Source organism: Danio rerio, chromosome 5, assembly GCF_049306965.1.
Source record: "Danio rerio strain Tuebingen ecotype United States chromosome 5, GRCz12tu, whole genome shotgun sequence".
NCBI lineage: Eukaryota > Metazoa > Chordata > Actinopteri > Cypriniformes > Danionidae > Danio > Danio rerio.
In genome coordinates, this window is record NC_133180.1 from 9,113,207 (window position 1) to 9,133,532 (window position 20,326).

General features: G+C 38.0%; 1 protein-coding gene across 1 annotated transcript in view; it reads right to left on the reverse strand.

Moving 5' to 3' along the window:
• The window catches only part of lifra (LIF receptor subunit alpha a), a 74,794-nt gene that overhangs the window by 20,095 nt on the left and 34,373 nt on the right, over positions 1-20,326 (reverse strand). Inside the window, 5 exon segments of the mRNA NM_001014306.2 lie at positions 1,706-1,859; positions 6,961-7,103; positions 12,857-12,990; positions 15,131-15,260; positions 17,991-18,278. Of these exon segments, the coding sequence (NP_001014328.2) occupies positions 1,706-1,859; positions 6,961-7,103; positions 12,857-12,990; positions 15,131-15,260; positions 17,991-18,278 (849 nt within the window).

Consider the following 20,326-nt stretch of genomic DNA (forward strand, 5'->3'; position numbering starts at 1 on the left):
GTTAGAGCCAGTCATTATTGGAACACACTTCCGATGACTTAAGGGGTGTTACAAATTATTCAACTTTTAAATACAAGTTAAAGCAATGGCTAAAAGCAAATCGAGTTTGTAATCATGTTTAATTATTTTGTCTAACATTTTAAGAAATTCTTATTACATGCATCTACCCCTTTGTCATATGTAACTTTACTGTTTTTGTATGTGTGATGATGTGTTTTTTTATTTTAAAATCTGGCTGGGGGCAACAGATGAAAATTAGCCCTTGTGGCTAACTCTGGCTTATTTACAGTTTTACTGTTTATTAATGAGCATTGTCCCTGTTACATAAAAAAAAAAAGATGATGCAATTCTCCCGTTCCGCAACATCCCAAAGGTGCTCTATTGGATTGAGTTCTGGTGACTGTGGAGGCCATTTGAGTACAGTGAACTCATAGCTGAAAGGAGTGGCACCTAGTCTGGTCTTTTGCTGCTGTAGCCCATCAGCCTCAAGGTTGGACGTGTTGTTTGTTCAGAGATGCTCTCCTGCAGACCTCCGTTGCAACAAGTGGTTATTTGGGTTACTGCCGCCTTTCTATCAGCTGGAACCAGTCTGGCCATTCTCCTCTGACCTCTGGCATCAACAATGCATTTGCGCCCACAGAACTGCCGCTCACTGGATATTTCCTCTTTTTCTGACCATTCTCTGTAAACCCTAGAGATGGTTGTGCGTGCAAATCCCAGTAGATCAGCAGTTTCTGAAATACCCAGACCAGCCTGTCTGGCACCAACAACCATACCATGTTCAAAGTCACTTAAACCCCCTTTCTTCCCTAGTCTGATGTTCAGTTTGAACTTCAGCAGATCATCTTGACCATGTCTACATGTCTAAATGCATTGAGTTGCTGCCATGTGATTGACTGATTAGAAATTTGCGCTAATGAGCAGTTGGACAGGTGTACCTAATAAAGTGGCCGGTGAGTGGTAAGTTATAGTAAGTTATTATTAATAAAGTAAAAAATAATTTTTGTGAAAATATACGTTTTTTTTTTAGGACTTTGATTAACAAAATGTTTAAACTTTCTAGTAATCAAAGAATCCTTAAAAAAGTATCAGTTTCAGTATCACAAGTATTAGTATCTCACACACACACACACACACACACACAGTACACTGTTATCTGGAATACTCAATTCTTATGGGTCAGTCCCGACATTTAAAGCTATGTTATTTGTATGTATCTGCTTGTCTGTCACGTTCTGGTTTTTAATGGGTTTATTTATTTATTTTTTGACAGTTTCGACACGGTGTCTCTGTGGTTAGCACTGTCGCCTCACAGCAAGAAAGTCGCTGGTTCGAGTCCCGGCCGGGTCAGTTGGTATTCTGTTCCGGTCTCATTCACTACGATTCATTATTAGACATTAAAAACAGCTCGTTTTGCTGTTTGATGTTGCAAACTGATGTTTTCTTATTATATTCTTCTACTTGGTCTGTATAGTCCTGCAAACATTTGTTTGTAGAGCAAGTAGTTTGACTGTTTTCTGCCGTTTATTATTACTAGTCATTTCTCCCATAGGCGACTGAATCGGAAGTTAATCGCAAAAACAGGCGCACTTCCGCATTTTAGAATAAGGTCAATAAGTACTCGGTCAAAATGTCATGAGCCATTAAAATAGCAGACAAATCAAATTGATTCATTTAATTTTCTGTTATTTTTTTAAGCACTCACAGTCCATTTTGGTGCGTATCCTGCAGGGGGCGCTCTCATCTCCCCATTTCCAGAAACTTTGTTTAGAGGCGCAGCGTACAGTCACAGTGTAGTCCACATCAGGCCACAAATCCTCCAGCACGACAGAAGATAAACCTGTGCCACTGTAGTTACGCTGAAAACAGAGAAACTAACATCAGCTCAATCACTGTAAAACCAGAAAGCATGAAAAAAAAATATTAACACTTTCCTATCCGCCTGTTAAGTGTGACGTCATGCAAAACGGCTTCCCAGTCTAAGCGCTCTATCAAACCATATGGTAAAGCTTTCAAAAGATACTTTCAAAAAACACAACTGCAATATGTATGTCCATGCCTAATATCCGATAACCAGAAAGTGATAAAAAAAAATTTAACAGTTAAAATATCGGTGTCTGTGATGCAGCAAGTCTACAGACTGTTGTCTACACCAGTGGTTCTCAAAGTGGGGGTCGGGACCCCCCGAGGGGTCGCGGGGCAATGAAGGGGGGTCGCCTGGTGATTTCCAAAAATCTATTTATTTTTATTAAGCCATAAGAATTAACTTATTTTATCCATAACTGTATTGAAAATAAAAATAGTAGTTTATAGTTACTATATACTATATAGTTACTATAGTAGCTTATAGTTACTAGTTCTATTGGATTGCGACCCCTGGGGTAATTACATTATATTAAAGGCAGCAATAGCGTCAGATGCATTATGATTTTATAACATCAGGTTATACTTTCTGGCACATTTAAAGCACTGACACAAATTTAATTGATGTGTCTGCGTCATTGCATGCAAAGTTTCTGTATTTATAACCACCTCAGATGATATTGGGGGTCGCGAGTCACTGGCATTGTTATTTTGGGGGTCGCGGGCTGAAAAGTTTGGGAACCCCTGGTCTACACCATAATTTTATATATAATTCACTTTAACGTGGGATAGGACTAAAAAGTGGTCATAATCAAATATTTTCTTAATTCAAATGAACCCGGAAACAGTATTCTATAGGTCACCACCTAGTCAAATATACAATTTGTTAAAAGACAAACTGATTATTGATAAATGTACAACCGTTACAAAACATCATTGGGAAGGTGGATTTGGTAATAGTTTAAATCATAACAAAGCTTTATTAGTTTTTCACACATTTTTATCTATTGTACATTTTTACTTTGATTTAGAGAAGACACCGACTAAAATGTAATTAAGTATTAGAGTAGTTAAAGTTTAAATGCCAAAAAATATTATCAGGCACATTAAGAATAAGAATTCGTAGATGACATACTAAAAATTGGGACAGTAATCCCCCTCTGTCCTCACATTTAAATTGACTTGTATACAATGTGCCCGTACAAATACTTAAATCCGCATTTTTGGTGTGAATTTACCATAAAAAGTTGTCATTGTCACCTGTTGATTCAGGGTGCTCTGATGGTGCGTTCACACCAGACGCGGATGAAGCATTTAATGCTTCACATTGATGATTTACATGTTAAGCCAATGTAAAGACGCGAATAGAAAGCATGCAGCACGATTAACACGAATTAAATGGAGCGAGTTGACACACCAGTGAGTGTTCACACCACACGCAGCATAAACTAGACAAATAAATCGTGCTATTTGCTCATAAAAAATGCATCAACATTTTGAATTTACTTGCTTCATTCGCACGTAAAATTCATTTCATTCGCACGTAAAATAGACTCACTTCACAATAGACGTGGCTTTGCATCATGGGCAGGGCTTCTGCCTGCCCGGTGACTCTAGCTTTGTTGGTAAATGGCTAACATGGAATTTATTGAGAGAGTAGCTGTGTTTAAGTGCTTTAGGAAGGCTAAAAAACAACGTAGATTCGTTGGGCGCCATGTCTGAGTCCACTAAATTCTTTCTGAGGTGCACCCAGCTCTGTGAGTTTATCAACTTGACCAGAAACTATACTTGGGATGATGGAAGCTTTCAGGGGTGCTTCAGAATGAGCCGAGCCTAGTTTGATAAGCTGTTATCCGGGGTTAGCAAGAGGATTTCCCCCTTTGGGAAACCATCAACAGACATGTCATAATCACGCCCCTACAAAAGCAAGCTCGTGATTGGTTAACGTGGTGCAAATATCTGCTGAAGTTCAGATGTTCTAACTCAAGCGATTTGCGCTAAACATGCGATACGCGAGTTAAGCGCATCAAACGCGCAAAATACTCAACTTGCGCTGCATCATTCGCACCACCTCATTCACCTCACTCATGCTTGACGCTTCATCCGCATCTTTTGTTAACGCAGCATTAAGCATTTGACGCACATTTCGCCTTTTTTCAGCTTTCCTAAAGCACATAAACACAGCTAATCTCTCAATAAAATCCATTTTAGCCATTCAGCAACGAAGCTACAGTCACCAGACAGACAGAAGCCCTGCCCATGATGCAAATCCGCTTCTATTGTGAAGCGAATTTTTCGCATAAATGAAGCGAATAAACTCACAATATTCACGCATCTATTTACAATGCGAAAAAAGAGCTATTCGCGCATAAATAGACGCGTGAATATTTTGAGTTTATTCGCTTCATTCGCACTTTACTTTATTTAGGTTCTGATGCCATATCAGCAGCATTGGCTATATTCATGGCAAAAACATATAATAAATATACAATATATTATCATATCAGCTTCTTAACAAACATACATTGTAAAAAATTAAATAAATAAAAAAACATACAAGTAGCAACAACACTGAAAACAGTCATATACAGGGCCCTATCATACACCCGGCGCAGTGTGGCGCAAGGCGTGGCGCAATAGTCTTTTGGTAGTTTCAGCTTGGCGCAAGAGTCGTTTTGAGGCGTTGCGCTACGCTGTTTAAATAGCAAATGCATTAGCGCTCATTTGTGCGCCCATAGGTGTTCTCCTCTAAAAAGGGAGGCGTTCTGAGGCGACCGCTAGCGCGTCGCTATTTTGAGAAACTAAAATAGATTTTTCATTAGACCAAAACAAACCCGGTCTAAACTCCAGCGCAGATTTGTGCCTCGCTTACGCACTGCTTAATACGCACAAGAGAGCAATAGGCAAATATCTTTACATATGAAAAAAATGTAAATATTAAGGATATATATAGGATATAATAAGAATAGATATAGAATATAAATATAAAGTATTAAAATATTACAAAACATATTATTTTCTAGCCTACATAAACATGAAAAATCACTGCTTTTATGTCTTCATCTTGGGAGGCTTTTTCAGTTCATTCATAACAATTTGCTTTTGTATAATGTTATTATTATTAGCAGTATTATTTATTATATCCACATTTATATTTATATCCACATATATATGGGGCATGGCAGGTGTATTTGGAAATAACTCAGTATTTTGACCACACTTGGTTATTATTGTTCATTTATTCGTTTGCTAGAAATTAGAACTGAATTCAGAAATAGTTTTGAAACAAATATTTGCGCTTAACAAACGAAATTAATTATTTATAGACTAATTGATGTCTGTGCATAAAGGTATCTGTATCCAAGAGCGAATGTGAAAGTAGTTCCATTATCTCTCATTCTCACGCAGTAGATGCTCTGTTTAACAGTTTTCTGTTAAAAAACAGTCAACTGTTTGCTTGTGAAATGCTCACTTTTTCCACTTACACTTACTTTGCGTCCTGTAAATAGCGAATGCGCTCTTGGCGCGACGCAGCTGGCTCTTAAAGGGAATGGGAGATGAGACTCTAATTGGTTTATTCTCAAAACACACCTATAACTCATTAAGAAAATAAACTCAACCCTTTTAGCCCATGCGCCATGGCGCAAAGCGGATTTTCCCGTCCGTAAATTAGCAAAAATGCGTTCTGACACGCCCTGAAAGTGTTTGCGCCCTGCGTTTTGCGCTCTGTGCATGGACCGTCAAAATAGAACTCACAGTCTTTTAGTTTGATTAAAGATAAATATTCTAAAATTGCTCCAGAAGGCACCTTTTCAAACATTTCACTTAAAATAATAAAAATGTTCTCTAATATCATTTAAAAATACACATTATATTAAAATATATTTTACTGTCAAAATATTCTTACACAACTCACAAATACAGATTAAGTCAGAATTATTCCCCCCTTTGAATTTTTTTTGCTTTTTTTTATTTTTCCCAAATGATGTTTAACAGAGAAAGGATATTTTCACCATATGTCTGATAATGTTTTGTCTTCTGGAGAAAGTCTTATTTGTTTTATTTCGGCTAGAATAAAAGCAGTTTTTAATTTTTTAAAGCCATTTTAAGGACAAATTTATTAGCCCCTTTAAGCATTTTTTTTTTCGATTGTCTACAGAACAAACCATCGTTATCCAATAACTTGCCTAATTACCCTAACCTGCCTAGTTAACCTAATTAACCTAGTTAAGCCTTTAAATGTCACTTTAAGCTGTATAGAAGTGTCTTGAAAAATATTAAGTAAAATATTATGTACTGTCATCATGGCAAAGGTAAAACAAATCAGTTATTATAAATGAGTTATTAAAACTATTATGTTTAGAAATGTGTTGAAAAAAAACTTCTCTCCGTTAAACAGAAATTTAGAAAAAAATAAACGGGGTCTAATAATTCAGGGGGGCTAATAATTTTGACTTCAAACGTAGGTTTTTCTTCCCCTTTCAATAAATTTGTGTGTGAAAGTCTTGAGTGTTCAATTCTACATCTCGTAAGTACCACCTGGTCATGTCTATTTTCAAAATGACAATTATTTCTTTCATTTACAACTGGATTCCCTTCATACAATTTGTTATTGCAACATTCATCCCATTTCATTTGTGATTTATCAGTATTATACAGATTTAAAACCAGATACAGGAATTTTACATTCTGTAATCTCCAACTGTAGGGCTTCCTTAGCTGCTTTATCTGCACGTTCGTTTCCAATGAAACCCATATGTCTAGGTATCCAGCAAAAAATAATAATATCAAAGTCTTTTTTCTTTAAAAGGTCCAAGTTTTATATTATACTAAAAAACATAAGATGATCAGTTTTCATTGATTTAAGTGCTTGTAAACAGCACATCGACTCTGTGCAAATTAAAAAACTGGTGTTGCTGTTCTTTTTCTATTTGTTTGCTTCATTCGCACGTGCCGCATCTGGTGTGAACAGCATTTAAATGCATCACAGTGTGTTTTTGCAGAGGGGGAAACTCTTTTTATAAAAAATACCCATGTACATGTGGGGCACGAACTTCAAACTGGGCTCTGGGAGTCTGAAAGCTGATGGAAACTCACTGTGCTGGAAAGCTGTAGACTGATGAGCTTCATCTGGCAGATCATCTCCAGTTTTTTATACGCCTCCACAGTCCAGTTCCAGCGCAGTGTGGCATTCCAGGCCTTTGGATCGGCCATCGCATTTACTGGAGCCAGCAGATGCACTGGATGAGAAACAAAAACAACAGCAGAACGTGAGAACGGGAATATTGGGAAACACTTGCTCAGACTCACTTAATAAAATACACTACTGGATAAAAGCATTGGGACCAGTAAGATTATGTTTAATGCTTTTAAAGAAGCCTGTTCTGCTCACCAAGACTGCATTTATTCATTCATTCATTTTCTTTTCGGCTTAGTCCCTTTATTAATCTGGGGTCACCACAGCGGAATGACCCGCCAACTTGTCTAGCATATATTTTACGCAGCAAATGCCTATTCAGCGGCAACCCATAACTGGGAAACATCCATACACACTCAATTCGGAGTAAGTTCAAGAAGTGATGTGTTGTTCTCCTCTTTCTTTTTCAAAAAAAGAAAGAAGAAATATTGTGTTTACCCAATCCATTGCATTGAGAGAAAGCAGAGTTCACCTCTGTATCAAAGAGCTGTGTGGGATTATCCCAAAATGCAAAGTTTCTTTCAGGAAATCAGTGGAACTTTGATACTTTGCTTGTGATACTGTAGCTACATAACAGACATTTCCGTAAATAAATCCGGAACAGAGACTGGCAGAGACAGACACATACATACGCACCAAATAGCCTCAAGCCATGGGGTGTCCAAACTCTGTCCTAGAGGGCCGGTGTCCTGCTGAGTTTAGCTCCAACTTGCTTCAATAAACCTGCCAAGAAGTTTCTAATATATCTAGTAAGAGCTTGATTAGCTGGTTCAGGTGTGTTTGATTAGAGTTGGAACTACACTTTCCAGGACACCGGCCTTCCAGGACCGAGTTTGGACACCCCTGCCTTATAGGAAAAGTGTGTGCCTGGCATTAAAATAGCATACAGTAGTCAACAGCAGTGCTTCTCAACCATCCAATACATTCTCTTTTTATTCTGCATTGTACATTTTTATTTTATTCTATTACTACTACAACAATTACTACTACAACAACAACTACTACTACTTCAACTACTACTGCTACAACTGCAACTATTACTACAATTTCTACGACTACTATTACAACAACTACAACTACTAAACCTACTACTACAACTATTACTGCTACTACTAAAACTACTACAACAACTACTACTAAAATTAAAGCTGCAAGCAGCGATGATAGGGACCTCGCACCCAGGCTCACCGCCGCCCGGTAGCCTCAGGATAACAGAGAACAGCGAACAATATTAATTTCAGCCGATATATATAAAGAACCTGAGAAAAAATCACAGATTTATGCAAAACTTCCTCCTGTCAGCAGGTGGCGCTATAACTGTGACTCAAGATCGGCATGTAGATGTCTTTAGGAGAGGCATCTCATCTAACCTGTGAATTTTCAGGCAGATCGGACATTGTTTGGCTGAGTTATAAGCCAAACTACCTTCTGCTATCAGGTGGCGCTATGACTGTGACTCAATATTGTTATGTGAATGTGTTCAGGGGAGGACTTTTATCAACCATGTGAAGTTTCAGGCTGATCGGACTTTGTGTGGTTGAGTTATGAGGACTTCCTGTTCCATGGCGAAGCGTTGAGGTTTGTCATGCTGCCACAGACACGCCCTTCTGTGAAAATTTCAGACCCTAACAAAATGTAATTGCTAGAACTTTCAGATAACAACCAACCAAACTTGGAGCTGATACGAAAAATTTTGTGGGAGGAGTTTATTACTCTGTAAATCATGACATTTCTTGTGGCCAGCAGGTGGCGCTGTAACTGTATCTGGATATTGGCATGTAAATGTGTTCAGGTCAGGACTCTTATTAAACATGTGAATTTTGAGGCAGATTAGATAATGCATGCCTGAGTTATAATGACTTCCGATTTTGTGGCGAATCGTCAAAGTTTGCGAGGCCGCCACGGACACGCCCATTGACAAAAACTCTAAAGCTTCACAATTTAACATCGCCAAGGCCTTTAGATGACAAAACCTAATTTTGGTGTCGATCAGATAAAATCCCTAGGAGGAGTTCGTTAAAATACAACGCCTGGAAATGGCAAAAATGCCACTTATTTGCCGCAGGAAGTTAAAAATATCCGACTTCTTGTTGGGTTTGAGATATGGCTCCAAGAGACTTTTTCGTATGTTTTGGCGTGGTTGAGGTGTGTGCCAATTTTCGTGCATGTGCGTGATTCGTAGATCAGGGGCTCGTCCGTTTAATTTTTATAGGTGGCGCTGTCGAGTCATTTTGCCACGCCCACTTTACTATTGTTATGGGGATGTGTTCGGGAAAGGACTTTTATCAAGCATGTGAAGTTTTAGGCTGATCGGACTTGGTGTGGTTGAGTTATAAGGACTTCCTGTTCCATGGCGAAGCGTTGAGGTTTGTCATGCCGCCACAGACACGCCCCTCTGCGAAAACTCTAGATCTTCACAATATATCATCGCTAGAGCTTTCAGATAACACCACTCAAATTTGGTGCTGGTACAATAAAGTTTGTGGGAGGAGTTTGTCACACTGTAAAACATGTCATTTCCTGTGGCCAGCAGGTGGCGCTATAACTGTATCTGGATAGTGGCATGTAAACGTGTTCAGGTCAGGACGCTTATCAAGCGTGTGAATTTTGAGGCAGATCGGATAATGTATCACTGAGTTATAATGACTTCCTGTTTTGTGGCGAATCGTCAAAGTTTGCGAAGCCGCCACGGACACACCCATCGACGAAAACTCTAAAGCTTCGCAATTTAACATCGCCAAGGCCTTTATATGACAAAACCTAATTTTGGTGTTGATCGGATAAAATCCCTAGGAGGAGTTCGTTAAAATACAACGCCTGGAAATGGCAAAAATGCCACTTTTTCGCTGCAGGAAGTTAAAAATATCTGACTTCCTGTTGGATTTGAGATATGGCTCCAAGAGACTTTTTCGTATGTTTTGGCATGTTTGAGGTGTGTGCCAATTTTCGTGCATGTGCGTGATTCATGGATCGGGGGCTCGTCCGTTTAATTTTTCTAGGTGGCGCTGTAGAGTCATTTTGCCACGCCCACTTCCGAGACCCATAATAAACGTAAATTTTCGCCACTTCTGAGGCGTGTGCAAAGTTCCGTGAGTTTTCGGGCATGTTTAGCCCCTCAAAATCGCGATTCATTCCGGAAAAGAATAATAATAATAATAATAATAATAATAATAATAAACGGAGCAATTCCAATAGGGCCTTGCACCGTTCGGTGCTCGGTCCCTAATGACTACTACTACTACTATTATAACTACTACAACTACTACTACAATTACAACTACAACAACTACAATTACTACTACTACAAAAATTACTACTTCTACACAAGCGGCAACCTCCCGCTCTCCCTCAGGAAGTCAATACGGAAGTAACTAAAACTGCAATTCATCCGAAATTCCGCTAGTCGTGGCCGCTCCTGGCTCCAAAACAGAGCAAATTTCAATTGAGCCCACTGTTAGAATGGCCAACTTTACCGCAGAAAAAAGGTGTTTACAGCCTGGTACAAAAAAAGATTTGGTTAATAAAGCTAATATTACCCTTCATGACAACTGTGAGGGGGTGAATTTTTTTATAACTCATCCGTTTCCTTTATATTAAGTTTGCATAATTAAGGGAGTGGCCACTTGAGTGACAGCTTGGTCTCGTTGGTCGCCGTCACGTCACCTCAGCTGAATCCTGCAGATTAGCCACTGAACTCGGCATATTTATCGTATTTCTGTGTTGTTGTATGTGGCTTTACACAGTCAACTGCCTTTTGGACTTGTTTCCTACAATTATTAGGTGGCATGTCATGCTGAGTGCACTTAATTGTGCTCACAAACCATTCACGTGGCCTCCGTTTCCCATGTGAGTAAAGTTATATACTTATATACTATCTCTATACATGTATTTGTTTTATTTAAGATCATTTATCGTTTATATTTATATTTAGAGCTGTAATGCACTCCAGAATCTGTCAGATTGATTAGCTGTGGGCTAGAACAGTCATCTGAAGTGTTGTCATACAGTGTTATGCTGGATTTCATCAATAGTCTTACATTAACTAACACAGACTCTATCTGAAGTGTTTGGAAGTAATTCGCGTTTTCCTCCTGTTGAAAAACGTCATAAGAAAAATGTTTAGTGGCTCAGTGTGTTACAGCAGTGTTTTTAAAAGTCTAAACACTTTATTAATATAGTATAAAACCAAGCACAAGTGTTCAGAATACAAACGAGTCACAGGTGATAAAGTATTAAGTGTTCCCCCAAAGTAAAGTGTGTCTGAACCAGGTCCAAGCTAAATGCCAGCAGTGTCTGTAGCTCCGCTCATTCTCCGCCTCTTTGCCCTTGTTTGGTATCCCGCCATGGGTGTGATGACGCGCGAACAAAATGGCGACAGTTGACCGCGCCTACTTGTGGCTTCTTTTGCGCTCTTTAGAAACCTATGGGTGACGTCACGGATACTACGTCCATATATTTTACAGTCTATGCTTCTACAACAACAACTACTACACTACTACTACTACAACGACTACTACTACTACAAGTACTACTACTATTACTACAACAGCAACTACTTATACAACTACAACTAAAACTACTACCACTATAAAAACAACTACTACTACTACCACAACAACAACAACTACTACTACTACTACTACTACTACAACTACTACTACTGCTACTTCAACTACCACTACTACAACAACTAAAGTTACCACAACTACTACTACTACTATTATAACTACAACTACTACAACTACAGCTTCTACAACAACTACCACTACTACTAATAATAATAATTAGTTGTTGTAGTAGTAGTATTAATAATAACAGTAATGATAATTAAATGTACTTAAACACAAAATTTATTCTTTAAGCATCATTACTTCTGTTCTCAGTGTCACATGATCCTTTAGAAATCATTCTAACATGAGGACCTGCTGCTCACAAAACCTTTATTATTAATATCACTATTGAAAACCATTGACCTGCTTCATATTTTTGTTGAAACTGTAAGACAGTGCCATTCAAAATTACCATTAAACATGCATTTAGCTTTATTCATAAAGGACAATTCCGATTGTTTAAGAGTAAAATCAAAGACATTTATTAATGCTAAAAAAAAACAGTGATACAGATGTTAACACTTTAATTTGTTCCATGCTGCTGTGCTTGCCGTCACCATGGTGGTAATATAGGTGTCTGCAGTTTTTGACCACTAGGTAGCACGTTAACCATTGACTTTGTCAGCTAAAACATCAACATGCAATTTTCAGCTTTGCCTTTTCACAATACTACATAGGACGGTACTGTATATGTAACTGTATGGTCCTTTTGAAATGTCACCTATTGTAGACGTTAAATGTCGTTTGAAATTTTTTTTTTTTTTCAAAGAAACTGTATTACAGCTTCCACAAAACAAAATGCAGAATTTTGTTTTCCAACACTGATAATTATATGAAACGCTATAAATTGAGAACCAATAAAAATATATCATAAAACACCAAATGAATATATTATAAGTATTTTTGAATGATCATGTAAATCTGAAGTAATGATACTAAATATCCGCTCTGAAAAGCAGGAATAAAGGAACATTTTCTGCTGCATAATTTAAAAAAATACAAATTTTAATACTTTTTAAAATATTTTACTGTTTTTAATTTTTAAGGGGTTTACTGTACGTTTTGATCAAATAAACACAGACTTGGTAAGCAAAAAGCCTTAAAACAAAAAGCATTAAAACATTCAAAATCACAAATTTCGACTGGTAGGGCTGACCACAACACAATACTATAGCGTACGACTTACCACGGTCAGTAATTTGAGCAGAGTCAGTGAGCTGGATTGTTCCAATCGGATTTCGAGCGACCAGAGTCCAGTTTTTTTCCCAGACCTCTGAGCTGCACTCCCAGCTCTTCCCTTCATTAGCCTCACCACAGACCCTGTGGACAGAAAAATCCGTGTAAAAACAAACAAACAAACAACAAAACACATGCTTATTGATTCACACAAGAAACAGTGTGATAATTACATTAGAATACTAATCAAATTATTAAATTTGCATACAAAGTATATAACATAATATTTAGAAACGCTTGAATAATTTATAGTTAAACTCTTAAATCTGGCATATATCTCAGCTGCAGAAATGCCAGTTCATGATTTTATGACCTCTAGACTGGATTACTGTAAATTTCTGCTTGAAACTAAACGTTTGAAACTGCCTTCTTGTATATCAGATATATTACTAAGCTAAGTAACATGCCATCTATCTCAGCTGCAGAAATGCTAGCTCATAATTGTATGACCTCTAGACTGGATTACGGTGAATTTCCGCTTGAAACAAAACGTTTGAAGCAGCCTTCTTTCATCTCAGGCCGTACTCACACTAGGTACAGTTGCCTCGAACCAGGCCAAAGCACGCTTATCCCCCCTCCCGTCTCCCCCGCAGCCCGCACTCGCACCACAATCGGGCCTGGGCACGCTTGCGTCATCGCTGCTGCGCTGTTCAGTCTCTCACTCAGCAGCACAGTGGAGATTTCTCTAGTTATATCATTTCAGATGGTTTGATATGCAGTAACATGCAGTCAAATATTTCACCAAACAGTCCTTAGGGATGCGGTGACACGCAGTCAGATATTTTGCTGAACAGATCCGCCACTTTTAGCGCTCATAAACAATCATAAAGCCCTCGTGCTGCAGGATTGAGGAGGTCTGCTGAAGGTGCGCAGCTGTCGTGCAGTGAGGGGTTTGCGTATTTAATAAGCTACGGCAGTTTGCGTTCACTGAACAGTAAGAATGATTAATAAATTCATATGAGACAACCCCTTAAAAGTCACGTCTTGCTTTCAGTTTCAAGCCCAAGTGAACCGCGCTCAGGCCCACTTCTTCCAACCGGGCCAGGGCCGGCCAAGTAAACCGTACTTGAGCCCGATTCAGGGTACTCACACTTCTCAAACGATCCGGGAAATGGGCCTGGGCACGGTACGGATGGCATAGTGTGAGTAGGCCCTCAGATATATTGCTAAGCTAAGAAACATGCCACCTATTTCAGCTGCAGAAATGCTAGTTCATGATTTTATGACCTCTATACTGGATTACTGTGAATTACCGCTTGAATCTAAACGCTTTGAAACAGCATTCTTTCATCTCAGATATATTGCTAAGCTAAGAAACATGCTATCTCTCTCAGCAGCAGAAAAGCTAGATCATGTTTTTATAACATTTCTGGATTACTGTAAATATCTGCTTGCTGATTGCCCATCATCCTCTAATAATATACTTATTTTAATTATATTAGAATATTAATATCATTAGAATATATTTATAATTCCTTCATTCATTCATTCTTCTTTTCGGCTTAGTCCCTTAATTAATCCGTGGTCTGCACGGCAGAATGAACCGCCAACTTATCCAGCACATGTTTTACGCAGCGGATGCCCTTTCAAGCTGCAACCCATCTCTGGGAAACATCCATACGCACTCATTCACACTTATACACTACGGACAATTTAGCCTACCCATTTCACCTGTAACGAATATCTTTGGACTGTGGGGAAAAAAACGGAGCACCCGGAGAAAACCCACTCGAACGCGGGGAGAACATGCAAACTCCACACAGAACTGCAAACTGACCCAGCCGAGGCTTGAACCAGCCCCCTTCTTGCAGTGAGGCAACAGCACTACCTACTGCGCCACCGCATCGCCTATATTTATAATATATTATTAATTATTTGAGTTATTAATGAGTTAAGAAACAAAACTTGATTTTTTTATTTTGTTTTAATTGTAATACTATTTATCAATAATACTATTTCATTTAATCACAACTGCATCATTGGGGAACATGATTTTCTTTTAGAAACATTATATATAACCGCCAAAAAACTGCATGATAAATGCATTAGAATACTGATGGAATTCTTGGATTAGTAAAAATATACATGACACAAGTATCCTTTTCCATCCCATTTAATGTGGTCTGCCGTTTAGTGATCTTTTTATGTACCAAGGACGTTACGGTCATGAATGCCAAATGGTACAGTGTGTGGTCAGTGGTTCTTGTGTAGTGTGTTTTCTTGCCTTCCATTAAGGGTGTAGTTGGTGCGACTGTTCCTCTTTTTCAAGCGAGTGTCTCTGCCTTTCTTCCAAGAACACTTAGCGGATGCCAGATCCCGAGTCTCGCAGACCAGCTCCTTGTCGCCTGGCGGATCTGCAGAAATTACATACAGCAAAGCCACTTAAAAGTCTCTGCACAGCAATCATCCAGCAGCACAGTCAATCACAGACAAAGATTTAATTTATAGAACTCAGTCTCAGTTTGGCACTACTTAATTTTCTTTTTGCGCCTCTGTAAACATGACTGAAATCCTGTTTTGTGACTTTTCTCTCACAGTTCTGACTGTTTTTAACTGGATGGATGGATGGATGGATGGATGGATGGATGGATGGACAGACAGAGTATGGATGGATGGATGGATAAATGGATGTTGACGGAAAAACAGACAGACAGACGGACAGACGGATAGATAGATGTTGATGAATGGATGGATGGATGGATGGATGGATAGAGAGACAAAATAACAGGCAGGCAGATAAAGAGAAAAAAGGATGGATGAATGGATGGGTGGATGGAAAACAAACAGACAGACACAGATATTAGGCATTAGATGAATGATGGACAGAGAGAATTATGGATGGATGGATGAATGGACAGAACAACAAATTAATGATAAATAGACAGAAGGATGGATGGATGGATGGATGGATGGATGGATGGATGGATGGATGGATGGATGGATGGAAAAACAAACAGACAGACAGATATTAGCCATTAGATGAATGATGGACAAAGAGAATTATGGATGGATAAATGGATGGATGGATGGACAGAACAGCAAATTAATGATAAATAGACAGAAGGATGGATGGATGGATGGATGGATGGACGGACAGAACAACAAATCAATGATAAATAGACATACAAAGATTGGATGGATGGATGATTAGACAGAATGAAAGATTGGATGGATGGATGATTAGACAGAATGAAATAATGGATGGATGAATGGATGGATGGATGGATGGTGAATGGATGATGGCTAAATCAGACTGAAACAATAGTCGGATGGATGGATGGATGATGGTTAGACAGACTGAAAGAATAGATGGATTGATTGATGATGATTAGACAAACTGGATAAATGGATGGATGGATGGATGGATGGATGGTTAGACAGACTGAAAGAATAGATGGATTGATTGATGATGATTAGACAAACTGGATAAATGGATGGATGGATGGATGGATGGATGGATGGATGGTTAGACAGACTTAAAGAATAGATGGATGGATGGTGGTGGTTAGACAGATTGAAAGAATAGATGGATGGATGATGGTTAGAGACTAAAAGAATAGATGGATGGATGGATGGATGGATGGATGGATGGATGAATGGATGGACAGACAGGCTGACAGATAAATAAAAGGATGAATGGATAAATTAATGAATGGATGATGGTTAGACAGGCTTACAGAGAAATAAAAAGATGGATGGATGGATGGATGGTTGGTTGGATATATGGATGCATAGACAGGCTGACAGAGAAATAAAAGGATGGAGGAGTAAATTGATGGATGGATGGATGGTTAGACAGGCTTTCAGAGAAAAAAGGATAAATGGAAGAATGAATGGATGAATGGAGACAAGTCAGAATTGTGGATGGATGGATGAGTATATAGTAAACAGTCAGAATTGTGAATGGATGAATAGATCGAATGAAATGGACAGACATAATAACAAGCAGGCAGATCAAGAGAATAAATTAGATGGATAATGGATTGACATGGATGGATGAATGAATGGATGGATGGATGGATGGATGGATGGATGGATGGATGGACAGACAGGTTGACAGATAAATAAAAGGATGAATAGATAAATTAATGAATGGATGATGGTTAGACAGGCTTACAGAGAAAGAAAAAGATGGAAGGATGGATGGATGGATGGATGGATGGATGGATGGTTGGATATATAAGGATGCATAGACAGGCTGACAGAGAAATAAAAGGATGGAGGAATAAATTGATGGATGGATGGATGGTTAGACAGGCTTACAGAGAAAAAAGGATGAATGGAAGAATGGAGACAAGTCAGAATTGTGGATGGATGGATGAATATATAGTAAACAGTCAGAATTGTGAATGGATGAATAGATCGAATGAAATGGACAGACATTATAACAAGCAGGCAGATAAAGAGAATAAATTAGATGGATAATGGATTGACATGGATGGATGAATGAATGAATGAATGGATGGATGGATGGATGGATGGATGGATGGATGGATGGATGGATGGATGGATGGATGGATGGATGGATGGATTGATGGATGGAAAACAGACAGACACAGATATTAGACATTAGATAAATGATGGACAGTAAGAATGATGGTTGAATGGATAGATGGACAGGCAGAACAATGAATTAATGACAAATAAACAGAAAGCTTAAAGAATAGATGGATTGAAAGATGAATGGATGATTGTTAGACAGGCTGATGGAGGGTTGGATGGATGGGTGGATGGATAGATGGATAATAGTTAGAACGGTCAGAAACAAACCTGAACGTCTAACTTTTCTACCCACAATTGTCTTCTTTCCTCAGAATTGAGAAATGCAAAACATTTGCAAGGTATAAGGTCTAATACTGAAGGAAATAGATCTACATTTTCTTACATTTGAGTAGAAGTAAAAAAAAAACAAGTAAAACTTTTATAAAACACAAGTTTAAACTGGAAGACTCCATTCACATATAGAGAGACTTGGAAAATCAACTTTATTTATTTCAAACGTGTAAGGTCTGCTATATTGGACTTCCAGCATTTTTTATTAAAAGCAACAGTAATATAGTATAGTATAATAATATTATACTCACAGCCTACAAACACCACAGCTCCTGTGATCAGCTCATCAACTGCTGTCAACTTCTGGACGATGCAGAAGACGTTTGTGCCCGTGGTGTTGGATGACGGCTGGTTGTTCACTGTAATGGCATAAGCTCTTCTGCTCAAACGTGTGGCGCTCATTTCCCGATCGCCATACTTGATACTTTTGAAAGAGTCCTTCTCCTTCACAATACAGCAGAAGGTCATGTTACTGCCCACTGGAACCACCTTATCCTGGGGATACATATTAGGGCCGGACCTCTCAGGAATATCTGACCCTACAGACACAAAGATGAGGTGTGAGATGCTGAGTTTGATAAATTATATAAATAACTTTAAAGGGGTGGTTTACTTCCAGAATGACTAGTCACCATCAGGCTTATTATGGTATTAAATTATCCTGCTGTGATAAATTGCTGAAGCTTTCGCCTTAACACATGTATACTGCTATACATTTCTTTTATTTATAAAACAATAATACAAAAGAAAAGTTATTATGGAGGCTTGAGAAAGCCGAGATACTGCTGCTTCTTCCGTCGTCTTCTTCTTAGACTATTTTAAGAACACATCTCCTCCTAGACGGTTCAAACCACAAAAACCAAACTAACTTCAAACCTCCAAACCATACTGAATTAGGTTGCTATATCTTTTCAAACTGATTCGACTTGCGGTTTTCTGAAAACTGGCCCAGAAAATTCAGAAAAGTCCCATTGACTTAACACTGGACCAAACTTTCTTGCCTCATAACTTTCCGCCAGACTGTCATACAGACATAAGTTTGGGCTCATTTAACTCAGACTACCAATCTGCCAATCATTGATGACCTTACAACTTACTAGCCATACCATAGTAACCACTTACAGCACCCTAGCAACTGTCCCATATACTTCTATTATAAAAAACGGCCATTGACTTTACATTGGACATACTAACAACAGACCAACACATATTAACAATATACTAAATATAATAGAAACATGCTAATTCATACTATAAACATACTAGCAACATGCTAATTTATACTATAAACATACTGGCAACATGCCAATTCATACTATAAACACTGGCAACATGCTAATTCATACTATAAACATACTAGCAACATGCTAATTTATACTATAAACATACTAGCAACATGCTAATTTATACTATAAACATACTGGCAACATGCCAATTCATACTATAAACATACTAGCAACATGCTAATTCATACTATAAACATACTGGCAACATGCTAATTCATACTATAAACATACTGGCAACATGCCAATTCATGCTATAAACATACTGGCAACATGCTAATTTATACTATAAACATACTGGCAACATGCTAATTCATACTATAAACATACTAGCAACATGCTAATTTATACTATAAACATACTGGCAACATGCTAATTCATACTATAAACATACTGGCAACATGCTAATTCCTACTATAAGCATACTAGCAGCTAATTCCTACTATAAACATACTAGCAACATGCTAATTTATACTATAAACATACTAGCAACATGCTAATTTATACTAAAACATAAACATGTACAGCAACATACCATAACAAAACATAACGCATACAGCAGGGGTCCACACTATCGTTCTCAATTCTTTCCGTAAAAATTGGTCATCCAACTAACAACTGAAAATGCTTTTGTCCATGTACTGCGCATGCGCACATATGTCCTATCCACCTGCATTTCATTTACTTTCCATCTCTTTAAAACGTCAACTTATCCCACCATGCACGGCAGCTTCCACAACCAAGGGTCTGTTCTTTGTATGTGGATTACCTAATTAGCTGGATTTGGATATTGACGATTTAGCATGATCCAGGATTGTTTTGTTCTTCAAAACTCATCTGAGACTTGTCATAGCAACGTTTCTGGTAGCTCAAACCTGCTTGAGAGCAGGTACGTTTCATGTAAACAGGATTAGATTGGGTCAATTCAAGCAAAGATAATACTGAACCTATATACTAAATGCTGAAAATTTCTTACAGTAGTTATATACACTTGGGAAAATAGTAAATATATAATATATATTTTAACTTATGCAATCTGCACTCCGAAATAAAAGTACAGAGGCTGCCACCTGGTGGTTCAAAAAGAAAATGTATTGATATGATATTTTTAGATACAAACATGTACATGCACAATATTCAACTTTTAAAAAAAAATTTTTTTAGGATAATTATTTTTACAGTCATGGACGTGTTTTGACTGCTAATATGCCGGTGTTTTACACCTTTACTGATATCAAACAGCGATTTAAAAAAATTTAATAGGTGTAGGCTATTATAATAAAGAAAATCTTCCCTAAATGTTG